The sequence below is a fragment of the Phocoena sinus genome, chromosome 3 (genome assembly GCF_008692025.1).
Source record: "Phocoena sinus isolate mPhoSin1 chromosome 3, mPhoSin1.pri, whole genome shotgun sequence".
NCBI classification, from domain to species: domain Eukaryota; kingdom Metazoa; phylum Chordata; class Mammalia; order Artiodactyla; family Phocoenidae; genus Phocoena; species Phocoena sinus.
The window spans coordinates 80,437,075-80,451,634 of record NC_045765.1 but is presented as its reverse complement, the minus strand read 5'-3'; the positions used below and the strand labels follow the sequence as shown (position 1 = coordinate 80,451,634).

Here is a 14,560-nt window from a genome sequence, read left to right as displayed (position 1 = left end):
TTATGCTAAATGAAATAAACCAGACCAAAAGAAAAGAGTTGGCACTATTATGCCATTTATATAAAACTCCAGAAAATGGCGATAACTGATAGTGATGGAAAGAAGGTCTGTGGTTGCTGGGGAGGTGAGGTGTGGTGAGGAGTGACAGGGAGAGATTACAAAGTTACCGGAGCAAACTCTAGGGGGTGATGGACAGGTTTACTAGCTTGACTGTGGTGATGGTTTCATGTATGCATAAGTCAAAACTTACAAACTGTATCCTTCAAATATACACAGTTTACTGTGTGCCAGTTATAGTGTTCCTGAACCAAAATTGTGTCTGCTAGCCCACCCAAAGTAAAGCCAATCTCCCGACAGGGTTGTGGTAAATGAAAGTTCAGTGTTTATTGCAAGGCACCCAACATAGGGCCAAGCAAGGAGAAGGGGCAGCTCATGGTCACAAAGACCTGAACTCCCCGATGGCTTTCCTGGAAGGGTTTTTAAAGACAAGGTGAGGGAGAGGGTGGATATCCTTCTGAATGGTTGGTGGTGAGGTAACAGGGTGGTGTTTCAGAAGTTAACATCACCAACTTTCTGGTTTGAACTGGTCTGGGGTCTACATGCAGTTAACTCCTTCCACCTGGTGGGGTTTTAGCATCTTCAAAACAACTCAAGGATACGGCTCAGAACATTATCTATAAGCCCTTGAGGAGGAACTAAAGGTCCTTTGTTTTATGGCTAAACTATTATTATTTTGTCTTGCTTCACTGTTTTCCTCTGTTTCTGCATTTTCTCACTTCTCTGATTAAATTTTCCCTTTGGAACTTGGGGAAGGCCTAGGAGACTAAAGCTTTTCTATAATATAAACAAGAGGCAAGGGGACATGAGGGTGGGGTCTGTTCCCAGGAAGGCCCCACAGTGTCTTGCTTGGTTTCCATAGCTCAATAGGCTGTTTAACAACAACAACAAAACACCTGTGGAATTCCTATTTTCTCCAGGAAACTCTAATTTTGTGTTAAGTGGATTTTGTTTTCTCCATCCCAATAAAGACATGGAAAAGAAAATGTGTCATCCAGAAAAGGCTGTCATATGTACAGGACTCCATGGCTTTGTACTTTCCCTTGTGAGGAGCCTAGAACAGAATCCCTGCCCCATCCCAAACCCCCAGCCTTTCCATTACCAGTGGAGGTAAAGCGAAACAAAATCACAAAATTAAAGAACATAAAACAGGGGGCAGCAAAACTCAAAACTGGCAAGCAAATGATTACACTTGGGCCTTATCTTTTGTTTTTGTAAGCTTAGGTGGCTCTATTGGATATTGTGGTAAAGAATGAAAATCTGTTATGCAATCTTTCAGTCACATTTGGTAATTTGTGTGAGGAATTATATTACAGAAAAGAAAAGCTTCCCCAAGTAAAGACACTAAAATCTAGAATAATAAGATGTCAGCTCACGGGAGGCAAAACTTTGCCAGTGCAACCCAAAGTTGGACACAGAATTTGGTTAGAATTTCGAAACCTGCTTCAATTTCACGGTAAGTTTGAGAGATAAAGCAGGGTTTGATTCTTAGCTTTAGGTAAAGTTCATACCAAACATAGTGGGTTTATCACGCTTTGGGGGTTGTGCTAATTTATGTTTAGATGGGGCTGAGACAACAGGGAAGGAGGCTTTCTACAGAAGGTCCTTTGTGGCAAACCACTATGGGAGGAAATTCCTTCTAAAGTTGCACTGTGCATTTCCATTCTATAATTCTACTGTGCTGTGGATGCCAGGGTTGTTTTTTTTTTTTTTTTTTAATTAGTAGCGTCCTAGGCTTTAAGCAAATTTTTCGCACTTGGGCTCCGTAGTTTAAAAGTGGTAGAGGAGAGAGCTCAAAGCCGTCTGATACCCAAACTCTCGCTCTTTCTAACACTCAATGTAAAGTAGAGAAGATTTCTGGGAGGACTACCGTCCACCCTGGCCCGCGTCCTCCCCTTGTGTCTCCTATTTCACTTGCATTAACTTGCTTCTGGTTCCCAGCTGAAGTGCACAAACTGCACCTGCTCCGAAGGCCAGCGGGGGCCTTGCCTCACCCGCCGCTCAGCCTCGGTTGCTTGTGCACAGACACGAGTTCCCACCAGGGGGCACTGCAGCCTCAGAGCTATTGTGCCCGCCAATCCTGGACACAGCCGGTCCCGCGGAGGGCGTGGGACTGGGCGCGCGGAAAGCTGGGGTCCGACCCTCGCTGCGCCTGCCTTCCTAGAGCAAGCCTCCAGGTCTCCCCGGGAAACCCATACAGCGAGCCGGGCCAGGGCCTGCGACGGCAAGGCGGACCCGCTCCTGCGTCGCGCAGGTTCCTGTGCGGACCTCTCCGCACCTCGCCATTTGACCACCTCTGCTCCACCCTCCATCCCCGGCCGAGACCCCGCCCAGAAGGGGCGCCCCCTTCCCGGCCACTGGGTCCCCGCTTCGCTCCAGGGCCTTTTGCAGACGCCCGGGCCCGGCCCAGCTGCACCTGGGCTACTCCTGCCCAGGGCGCCATCCCTTGCGCCGCCAAGAGAACTTTCCCGGGAGCCGCTGCGGCCTGGCGCGCCCAGGGCAAACCCCACCAGCCCGCCGGCCGCGTTCCCAGCCGGGGCACCCGCTCCTCCGCCCGCAAGTCCCCCGACTGCCCGCTTCTCTGAATCTCCCGGGGAAGCAGCACTCCGCCGCCCGGGCAGGGGGTTCTCGGAGGGAAAGCTTCAACTTGGCCACACGTAGCCCCGTGATGAACTCGGGGATCCCCAGACGGGAGCTGCGCCCCGCGACGAGCTGACCTCCACCCGCCGGTCGCGGTAAGGAGCCCGAAGCTCTTTCCGACCCTTTTCGGGCTTCTCGGTGCCCGCGGGTTGGGAAGGTGTAGGTGGAGGTAGCCGACTGAGTGACGACCCTCGCCACTGCCCCTTTAGTGGGGCCGGGACGTCGTGGGTACCCCTGACACAAAGGAACAGCCGAGTGCTCCCCAGTCGGCGGACCGGACCGGGGGCTGCGGGGTGGGGTCGGAGCTGGAAGTGCGCGTCCGCTGGGGACCCCGGAGGCGGAGAGGAGGCCGGTGCGTGGCTGCAGCGCTCCAGGCGGGCGTGGGTGGAGGCGGCTGCAGAGCTTCTAGGGGCTTCCAAGTACGGGGACGGCCTAGAGCTCTCGTCTCTCCCTTTTCTTGCCTCTTGTATCCTTTGACAGGAGATTTTTGTCGTCCCCAGGGCTGCGGTTGGGGTCGCGGCACCCCCGCCTTCGGAGGAGCCGGAGCCGCAGGATGCGCGGGGACGCGCCGCCGCCCTCTGCGCCCAGTTCCTCCGGCGCTTCCCTGGCCGCTCGCGGGCGCTGACTCTCTCCCGGGCTTCCCCGCCCTCCTTACCTTACGTCTGCGCCGGGCGGCTGGTCCGCGCCGCGCTGCTGGTCCACGCCGCGCTGGACCGCGCCGGGAACTGGTCCTTTCGACCTCGCCGCGGTGCGGACAATAACTTAATGCCTCGCGCTTGAGGGGAGGGGGCGGCTCAGCGCCTGGGTCGCAGCTTTCTCCTCTGGCTGAGGCCGGCCACAGCCGACATGGGCTGTTTCTGCGCTGTTCCGGAAGAATTTTACTGCGAAGTTTTGCTTCTGAATGAATCCAAGTTAACCCTCACCACCCAGCAGCAGGGCATCAAGGTAGGCGCGGGCCGGGGGCATGTTCGGGGTCGGGGGTGCGTAGCCGGGCAGGCTCGGGGGTTCCGCGGCATTGTCCCAGGGCTGTCACCCGGGCGGGGCGGACGGCGGTGGCGTCTCTGCACGGTGGGAACGAACGGCAGCTGCCCCCCGCGCTCAGGTGGAGGGTGGACGTGTCAGGGTGAGTTAACTTTGAGTCTTTCATAAAGGAAAGTAAGTTTGACGCCTTGTAGGAGGGTCCATGCACCAAGCTCTCAGCTGCAATCCACCGTCCTGCAGCTGAGACCCAAACTTCCCTACGTCGTTTTCCTCCAAAAGCGTTTAAGGCCCCCGCAGCTCCCAAAGAGGCGCAGAATTGATTGTACGGGCAGCATACAGTGTTGAAGGCACGATCTCCCTCGGTTTGTTGAAGACCTTTTTTCTTGATAGGATTATTGGGGAAGTAAAATAATTCACTCGTTGAAACACATTTATTGGGTGGTTGTGATTGTGTCGCCTGTGTTTGTGGTTGGGTAATGCTACGTTTGGCCGGAAAATAATTTCCTTTTCCAAAAGCCACCTGGTTTATCCCAACATTTAAGTAAACATCTCTCCAAACGAGGTAATAACCTTGCGTCTCTTCGTACGTCATTATAATGCAATTACTGGTATTAACCTAGAGAACCCAAACAAAAAGGCTGTGGGAGCTTGCAGACATTCACTTCCTTAATTTTGGCGAGCTCTTATGTTTACGGTTGACAACCTGACTGACGCGCCTGCGCGCTAGTTTTTCTCTCGCAACAACGTAGCTACCTAGAGATGATCGGAATCCCGAGTGTTTTGTTTCCCTTTCTCCTTCAGTTTTAAATCATTTAGGCATTTTAGATACCTCAGCAGCTGAGTCTGATGAAGGGAAACCGTCCCCCTCCCCCCGCCAAGGAGGCTGAGAAATCAAGTTCAGGCTGCCAATTGTCTTGTCCTAGTCTTGTCATCTCAGAAGTTAATCCTAATGGCGTAGGCTCTGGGCATTTCCTTGTGTGAATCAGATTTTACATAGCTTTATGCACACTAGAGTAAATGTTCTTGGCCAAAAGCTTCAGCTTTGTTATTACCGTTCTTGGTGTACAGAATTTTAATTTCACAGCTGTCTTTTTTTTTTTTGTCAGAGAAAGAGGGCAAAAATGATCAATTAAAGCCACAAGATACAGTTAACCCTTTAGGAAATTGTTTTGAATATTGTTTCTTCTGTAATTTTAATAAGCAAAAGTCAGTCAGATTCTCAGTGTTTCCTTTCAAGGACAATAAAAGACTGGGGGGGGAGAGTGTTCATTGTATATTTTTAGCTTTTTATGTTCCAACTCCCAATCCCCCCCACCCCTATGAAATCAGGAAAAGAACTTACAAGATGATGTAACATTCTTTGGAGTACTGTGAGCACAAAATAGACAAAAGTAAAAAAAAAATCATACATTTTTGATAATACATAGATTCTCTTTGGCTTCGAAACAATTAGAGAAAGATAACTGATGATCTGTTACTAAAAAAACATAGAAATCTTTCTGAAGTCTAAAGTCATCTGGTGTGTCAGCTTCCTATTTAATCATGAAAGCCCTACTCCTGTCAGTTGTGGAACATGTACATTATTCTGTCACGAGAGCGGCCAAGACTCGGAATCAAATGGAATAATTTTGTCAAAGAAACATGAAACATGAATTAAAAATCCTGATCCATAATTACTTTTTATATCCTGATGGTGCTTATCTTGTTTTACAAATAGGTCAAAAATTGGTGATGGATTCAAATGCAATAGCAACTTTATAATGCTGTTATTTTGGATATGTGCCATTTAACTGTACAATAATTTAAGCATGCTTTTGTTGGAAGTAATCATTTTGCAACAGGCTTGCCCTCTTTCAGTGTCACAAAAGCATGCCACAATTATTTTGATGGCCATATGTATAACACAGATGTCTGCTGAAGTTAACCACCTTATCTGTAACTACCATGCTACCATAAAATGCATGTGTTAAGCACCTATCTGCTTGTGGTATGTACTAAATTAAACACATATATATATATATTTACAAATGGTATAACGTATGAACAGCATCTTGCACGTAGATGGTATTCAAACATTGAATGAATATATGTATATTATTCTGTACATACTTGGCACTTTCTTTAACTCCTGCTTTATTATTATTATTTTTTTCTTTAACTCCTACTTTAGTTTGTAAATGAAATAGTAAGCAATTACTCCAAACTTAATAGCCAATAACTACTATTACAGTGTTTTTCCCCCAGGATAGTACTCTTGATAATTTTGATTATCACTAATTAAAGTCGAAGTTAAGCATGTGACATTTTCCCCTGAAATTAAAATAGAAAAATCTTTTTTCAAAAATATTATCTAATATTTATTTTGAGATGACTCCTTTTCACATTCTTTCTCAAATGAAGATATCTAATTCTGTGGTAAAATTATTCACATATTTCATCCCTTAATGGAAGGAATTTTACTGATTCCTAAATGGTTACTTAAGAATTTGCTGGCATTACTGTTATAATAATGCATTGTAGGTTAAAGAAGATAAATTGTAGTAAATTTAAGTAGAAAACATATGAGAGAAGCTTGGTAAAACATTTTTTTCTGTGTGCTATTTTGAAAAACACTCTCTGGATTTCTTTAAGCACCAAATTGCTCATTGAAAAGTTAGTTATGAAGTGATTTTTCTGCAACTCAGATCAAAGTTTTTCATCAACTTAAAAAAAAAAAATCAATGTGTGGCCTATGGAAAGCATTTCAGCCTGAAGACAATAGTTACACATCTTATGTGTTAAGATGAGTAGCATTTAAATGGAAAATAATTTTCTGTTTTAAAAATAATTAGAAAAATAAAACCCAGTGTCTGTATTCATACTAATGTGATGTAGCAATTTGCCTTCTTAACTTGTTTTAGAGCTAACCTCACCTTGTCAAGCAGAAAGTCTTTTGCGTGCAGTTCGTAGTTTGAGCCCTCTGCAAGATTTAAAAACCCAAGTTTATATAAACTGAATGTTATTGGTTGTGTGTCGAGCCACACAATAGCTTTTAGTTGTTTGTTCTCTGCTGCTATCTCTGTTGTTTATTTTAGTAAGAATTTCTGCTGTGGTTGGTCTCTTGGTTTTTTGAGCAGTGTTTGTTCAGGGAAACTTTTGTTATGTCCTGGGGGAGGTAGAGATCCTTCTTTTTGTTCTCTTAGAAAGCAAAACTTGAATGTGGCTCAGACTACTTTTATAAGTTGTCATTTGATTAGCAAAAGATTTTTAGGGAAAAAATCACAAGGTTTGATGATTTAGTCCTCCTAATTGCTGCTGCAAATGTGAACTAGATTAGTATTTTCATTTCAGCAAGATTTTAGTCCTCTGAGTAGTAATGTAATAAACACTGAGGTGCTTATTTTTGCCTCAAGGTATTTGACTAAATTAATGAAACCAATATGACAGCAAGATGGAAATTCCATTAACTTTTTAAAAAAACTACTTTATTGAGATATAGCGTACAATTCACAAAGTTAAATTCATCCGTTAACTTTTAAATGAAGTTACTTCCTAATCATCCTGAGGTTCCTGAGGGAATATAATGAGTCAATTTTGATGTTTTGATCAGAAACTTCCTAATAAACTAGAAAAACAGAAGTTGGGGACTTAAATTATATGCGTCTCCCTTACCAAGGATTGTAATTTTCACTCCATTTGGACTGGTAAAGAAAACATCTGAGAAAATTCGGAAAAAGTGAAAAACAATAGTTTTCCACAAATCACATTAAGTGTATATCTATACCTTTTAATATCAACTACATAAAGTACACAGTCAGGGACCTTATAAACATAGGTTGAAGCAAGTAATCATACACCAACATTTCTGTTAACGTAAGATTGGCTGTAGTTAATAAATTAGGCTGTGGTTAGTAAATTAGTAAATTAGATGTAACTGGGATAGAAGTACCCCTCTTCCACACTGCATCTAGGTTTCTAAAATTCAGGTATGATATCCATGTGGTGACTGTTTAAGATCAGCTACTGTATAAATGCCCCTTCATATTTTTTTTGTTTTTAAAAAATGATTGAAAGTATTTAGCTTTATTGAGGTATAATTGAAAATGAAACTGTAATATATTTAAAGTGTGCAACGTGATGATATAATATATATATATATATATTGTGAAAGGATTCCCACCATCCCACCATTGAGTTATTAACATTCCATCACCTCACATATTTACTTTTTTTTGTTGTTGAGAACAGTTCAGTTCTATTCTCTTAGCATATTTCAATTATACAATACAGCCTTATCACCTATAAATACCATGTTATACATTACATCCTCAGACTTAAGTGCCCCCTCAATTTTACAAGAAGTTTTTCTTGAAAAAAATTATTAAAAATGTCATTTATCATTTATGGTTTAAAAGTGATTTAAAAGCAATATAATGGGGAAAGAATTGTTTGTTACCTCTAGCAGGTAATGGCTAGCTATCCTTTTATAGGGACTTATACTTTTCTTGGTTGATGGTGAATCATACTTTTTGCAGCCCCATTAGTGTAATTGTCCTTGAATTCTGTAATGTTAAGCTTAAACAAACTTTGAACTAAACTTAAACTAATGCAGAGCTTTTGTTTCTTTTGAGCATGGGTGGTGTCTTAGTCTGTTCAGGCTGCTATAAGAAAATACCACAGGCTTGGTGGCTCATAAACAAGAGAAATTTATTTCTCATAGTACTAGAGGCTGGAAGTCTGAGATCGGGGTGCCAGCATGGTCAGGTGAGGGCCCTCTTCCAGGTTGAAAACGTGTTGTATCCTCATGTGGCAAAAGGGCCTAGGGAGCTCTTTTGGCCTTTTTTTAAAAATAAGGACGCTAATCTCAAAGGCCCCACCTCCTAAAACACATTACCTTGGGAGTTAAGTTTCCGACATATGAATTTCACGAGGGCACAAACATTCAGACCGTAGCAGATGGCGATAGAGTTAAATCTAAGTTGCAGGGTCAGAAGTCCAGACTCGACTGTCCATTAGCTGTATGGACAATGGTTGGTTATTTTTATTACAAAACAAGATGGGAAACTGATTTTTTCTTCAGTGGTTTGTGTCAGGTTGTATCTTAGTCCGGCCTTTGTTGTGGGATGCTGTCTATCCATGGCAGGATAATTAGCAGTATTTGTAGCCTCTGCCCATGAGATGCCAGTAGCACCTCTTGCCTAGTTCTAACAACCAAAAATTTGCCTGGATGTTGCCAAATGTCCCCTGATGGGCAAAATCACCCTCATTTGAGAACCACTGCTGTGGAGGGTAGCAGTTTCCTTTATTTGGTACACACTGGATGCAAACTGACTTTTGGATGCCTTCTTTTTTCTCTTTTGGAGGAGTGAGTCATGTGCCTTATAGGTCAGTGAAAACAATATGAAATCTGTATCTTTAACTTGCTTAATATTCTTAGACTAGGAGCAATATACTGAAGTGATGAAAAGCATGGGCTGTAGCATCAGACCACCTGGATTTACATTTTGGCTCCACTGATTACTTATTAGCTGTGGGGCCTCCAGAAAGATACTTTTCTTCTCTGAATCTCAATTTCCCCATCTGTAAAATGGGAACAAAGTCATACCCACTTCATAAGTTCAAGGTGCTTTGCATGTGGTAAGCCCTCAGAAAATGTTGGTCTAGATTCTTTCTCCTCCGTTCCTTATCCTCTCCTTCTTTTAGTGCTTCATTCCTGTCTGCGTATAAAGTCCACCATTCACTGTCTGATTTGCCACCCTCCCTGCTCTAGACCTTCAGCAGTTCTGTGTGCCTACCCAAACGACTTGCTCTATATGGGCACGCACAACTGCTCAGTCTCCCAAACATACCAGACTTGCTTGTGCCTTATGCTTGGGATTCCCACTGAGTGGCACTGTTTTGTGTTTCCCTAAGCACACGCTCATCTGAGCTCATCCTTTAAGACTTGAACTGAGCGTCCCATCTGCTAGAAAGACTTAGACCCGGCGTGCCCTGGCAAAGTTAAGTGCTTGTCAGTGTCTTGCACGCTTCTTGTTATAGCCCTTACCACAGTGCAGGCATTATTTCTGGACACGTCTGTCTCCCCCAGAAGCCTGAAAGCCCTCGCCCGTGATCCCCAGCAGCTAGAGCTGTACACCACATGTAATAGATGCTTATTCACTGTAATTTGAATAGAAGAATGAATGGAGTGTTACCGTTGGAATAGGCCATATTGAAAATCTTCTGGATAATGAGGTTCCTTTGCCATTTTAGTTTTACTCGAAAAGACCTAGAATAAAGAGAATCTCACTGTGAAAAATCTGTTGCCAAGATACTCTAATTTTTATATTGATAATGGGTAGAAAATGAGATGGTGCCGTGGACTGGGTGCATGTAGCGCATTGAAGAGCTGACTAGCAGCCATTTTAGAAAACACGAGTTACCAACATCTTTGTAGTGTAGAAGTAACTACTGAATCCTTCCCTCTCTCTCTCTTTTTAAAAAGTAGAACTTTCGCCTTATAGCTCGAGAGTCTTTTGGAAGAAGGGCATATTTCACGAATGGATAATAGATCCTCACACTTTGCTTTTCTTCCTTGTCTCCTATTCTGTAAACCATTGGAGAACAGTATCAGTTGGTTTCACAGTGTGGGTTTACACAATCGGGGACCATTGGTATAATTTTTAATCTTGCTGTACCACCCATTTTACTCCTGAATCTCATCTGACACTGCTCTAAGGCATAATGGAAAACACAGGGTCGAGAAATTAAATACTGGGTTTTTATGACAAATGTTAAGTTTTTCATTCTGACGCACAATGGATTTTTCTGCAGGCCTGTTATAAACAGGACACATCAGACGTCAGATTTGTCATAACCCTGCGGCTTCTCTGGGGTTGACTGCTTTGACCGAGCTTTTGTCTCTGATATTTTAGCCACGCGTACAGCTTATACATAATGCTCCTGGTTAGCCTGCTTTGGGAGGTAAGAGTAACTGACGTTTGCTCCTGCGTAGCAAGATTTGTTTCTAAGTCTCACGTGTTAAGTTTAACCAGGCCTTTGTTATCACTTGTTTGGGTCTCGACTAGGTGTGTTAAGGTCAGGAACCAGCCAGTTTAGTTTGTGACTCAAAAAGCCTGTTACCACACTTGGGAGAGTCTGTAGCATTCTCAGAAATGTGGATTGCATTCCTGTGCCCTCTGAACCATGATTTCCTGTTTTTTTTTTTTAAAGTGAAACAGTCACTTTTCCTTAGTGCCGCCTGTTGTTAATCCATTTCTCTGTAACTAAACACTCTTGCTGAATCCCCAAAGGCTGAGATGGCTCTCTGCAGAGGCTCTCCCAGTACTCGCTGAAGTCGTGAGAGGGCCTGGCAGTGGCTTCCAAAGGGGTAAGAAGTTTGTTTTCAAGGATACTGACATGCCAAGTGGAAGTTAAAACAAGGGAGATTGTGGCAGGCAGGGAAACCCGAGAGGTGCTGAGTGCTAGCCCCCATGGTCAGTGACCAAAAGGTCAGATGGCAGAGGAGGAATCAGCTGACTGAGACCAAGGAGGGATCCAAATATGGCAGCGGACTGTCGAGAAATGCCGTGTTCTGAGCACGTGAGGAAGCGCAGTTAGTGATGCTCAGCGCTACCAACTCTGTGGGCACAGCGTCCTGGAAGTTGGGTAGAAAGTACCTTGCGTAGAATACAGCTTTCCGTAGGAACAGTGACTTGAATGGGGGTCAAGTTCCTGAGCTAGCCCACCGAGACCGTTTGAGTTTTTAAACCACTCACGTCCCACTTTGCCCTTCGTTCAGAGCCGTGTTTGAGAAGCGGTCTTGGAGCCTCTGCTGCCTTAATTATCACTTGTCAAAACTGGTTTTTATCCACCATCCTCACTGCTCCCACTTTGCACCAACCAGCCTCCTAACTGGGGTGCTGTGTGGTCATCTTCAATCTCTCCCCTTCCCCTATCCTGCCCTGTGTTTAAATCCTGGTTTACTATGAAATTGTTGGTCTTGTGATGGACTACAGGACTCTTCTTTGAACCAGCCTCCCTTTCCTAATTTGTAAGCTGAGGAGTGTGATAACTGCCTCACGGGATGACTGTGCAAATTTGAGAAAAGAATTTTAGGCACATAGGATAAAAGGTGCTCAATAAATGATAGCTATCATTATGTGTGATCTATTATTTGCTAATAATTTTTTTTCTGAATTCCAGTTTGGGATATCTAATCCCCCACCCCTGCCCAAAGTGACACTGGCTCTCTGAGAGGCATGGGTGGTTGTTAGAAGTCGGGGAACAGTGGTGGTTCGATATCCATAGGTACCAGTGACTTTTCAGGTCTCTGTATTTTTATTCACATTGCCTCAGCTACCACTGGGATGCTGAAACTTCGCATCTGTACCCCTAGTCCGGACTTCCTCACTCTTACCTGACTTGTATTTCTGATTGCCTGCTGGAGGTCACACTCGATGTCTAAGCCCTTCTGTTCGCTCCAGACTCTCTCTTCTTGTGCTGCCTAGTTAGGCGAATGAGGCCACTCTCCGTCTTCATCAGTTAAGATGCTTTGATTCTCGGTTGCAGAGATTCCATTGCAGATTCTCTTAACGTGAGGAAGCTTATTTGTTCACATCAGGTTCCCAGCTTCTCTGCATCTCTTCGGGGCTCTGTCATCTTGGGAGACAGGGTCATATGCAGATGGGTACTGGTTCTAGAGACAATATTTGCACATGGCAATACGTGAGTTGGGAATAGAGACAGGCTCTTCTTCAGAAAGGAGAGAAGACTCCTTCTCCCCAAGTTCCCCACCAGACTTTCCCTTGTGTCTTTTAGCAGAACAAGTCTTGTGGCCATTCTTGAGCTATAATGGCAATGGGATCACCTTTAGGGCAACAGATTCTCCCTGGGACTGGGTGGGGGTGGAATCCATTTTCCCAAGGCAGCTGGCAACTGGGGGAGGGGTTCAGTCAGGAGGAAAGGTAGGAGTTGTGGGTGCTATTGGCCCTCTGCCCCTCTGGTCAGGATTCTGGCACCTGGGCTCTCTGTAAATTTCCACAGCCTTCCAGGTGTTGTAATTCCACCTCTTAAATATATTCCAGATTCATCTCTTCTCCCCTCCTCTGATTGCTCCTGCCCTGATCTGGACCACTCTCAGTTCTCAGCTGGACACCTGTAGTAGCCACCAGCATGATCCCCTGTGACTGCCTCTAGCGTGGCCTTTCTCACCCTGGCTTGGATACTCCCACGGGTTCTCAACCTCCATGGCTTAGTTTATATTCCTGAGCATCATGGCCCTTCATGATCGGACCCCACCTCTATCTGACCTTCCTCCCACTGCTACCATATGCCTCTCACGGATTCTAGCCAGAGGGAGCTGCATTCTAGTCTGAATTCTCCACACTCCCTCTCACCCTGGTCTTTTTCTGTCCGGAAAGCCCCACCCCACCTCATCTTGTTTGAGTGAAGTCCCAGCTCTCATCAAGCAGGGTTCTGCTCAAATGCCACCTTCTCTGAAGACTTCTCCTTGGTGAAGCACTGGAGAGGCCCTCTCCTGACCTGAATCAGGCCTGCATTTCATTGCAGGAGTTTCCATACTTTCCTGCCCACCTTGCCCTGGGAGCAGTATAGTAAGATGAAGAGAGAGTGGGTCTAGGTCATAGATAAATCTGGCTTCAGGTCTCCTTTCCATGTGTTAGTGCTGTAAATGTGGTCAGGTCACATACCCTTAGAGTCAGATTCCTCATCTGTAAAATTAGGGTCAAGCTCTCCAGCTTATTATCCTGAGATACTGCACGTGAAACCCTGAGCCCTGTGCCTAATGAGAGGGAGCTGTTGTTACTGGAGATGGAAAGCCTTGAGGGGATGGGACTGTATCTTTTTTATGGGATCCCCAAGTCAAGCCGAGTTCCTAAGGAATCAATGAATGATTGTTGACTGGGTGAATTAATCTGAATAAGAAAAGTACTTCCAGATCGACATAAGCAATGAATCTGAGAAAGAAAAGACATCTTTCACCTCTTTACTTTCTAGGTTCCCTGGTACAAGGAGTGTACCTCCTTGACTCCTTAATTTCTCCTTGACTCCTTAATTTCTCATTTAATTTTTTTTTTTTTTTTTTTTTTTTTTGCGGTACGGCCTCTCACTGTTGTGGCCTCTCCCGTTGCGGAGCACAGGCTCCGGACGCGCAGGCTCAGCGGCCATGGCTCATGGGCCCAGCTGCTCCACGGCATGTGGGATCTTCCCAGACCGGGGCACGAACCCGCGTTCCCTGCATCGGCAGGCGGACTCTCAACCACTGCGCCACCAGGGAAGCCCTCTCATTTAATTTTTAAAAACAGGTTTATTGAGATATAAATCACAGACCATACGAGTCACCCATTTAAGGTGTGCAATTCAATGGCTTTTCATATATTTACCGAGTTGTGCAACCACCATCACAATGAATTTTAGAACATTTCATTACTCCACAAAGAAACCTTATACTTATTAGCAGTCCTCATTTCCTTCCAACCCTCTTACCTGCTCCTGCTAGGCAACCACTAATCTTTCTACCTCTACAGATTTGCATATTCTGGACATTTCATATAAGTGGATTTGTATAATATATGGTCTTTTGTGACTGGCTTCACTTTGCATAATGTTTTCAAGGTTCATTCATAATGTATGTATTAGTATTTCAGCCATTTTTTTGCTGAATAATAGTCCATAGCATGGATATACTATATTTGTCCATTCATCAGTTGATGGACTTTGGCTATTATAAATAATTTTGCTATGAAGATTCATGTGTAAGTCTTTATGTGGACATGTGTTTTAATTTCTCTTGCATGTGTACCTCCCTCAGTGGGAGGGAGGTACATGACCCAGTGGAATTTCTGGGTCATAGGTTTAACAGTTTGAGGAACTTGCAAACTGTTTTCCACAGTGGCTGCACCAT

The 14,560-nt window shown here is 44.5% G+C and overlaps 2 protein-coding genes across 3 annotated transcripts in view; one reads left to right on the top strand and one right to left on the bottom strand.

The window, feature by feature from the left end:
- Positions 1 to 2,119: 2,119 nt before the first annotated feature.
- Positions 2,120 to 3,545, bottom strand: LOC116751054 (translation initiation factor IF-2-like). Its single transcript, XM_032626526.1, is given in 6 exon segments — positions 2,120 to 2,295; positions 2,336 to 2,556; positions 2,558 to 2,710; positions 2,712 to 2,900; positions 3,353 to 3,436; positions 3,499 to 3,545. Coding segments are annotated over 6 exon segments (870 nt in total).
- Positions 2,657 to 14,560, top strand: part of EPB41L4A (erythrocyte membrane protein band 4.1 like 4A) — a 275,254-nt gene continuing 263,350 nt past the window's right edge. For both annotated transcript variants that reach the window (XM_032627984.1, XM_032627985.1), the window contains exons 1-2: positions 2,657 to 2,792; positions 3,198 to 3,642. In XM_032627984.1, the coding sequence (XP_032483875.1) occupies positions 3,544 to 3,642 (99 nt within the window). In that variant the 5' untranslated portion in view covers positions 2,657 to 2,792; positions 3,198 to 3,543. The remainder of the gene's footprint in view (positions 2,793 to 3,197; positions 3,643 to 14,560) is intronic.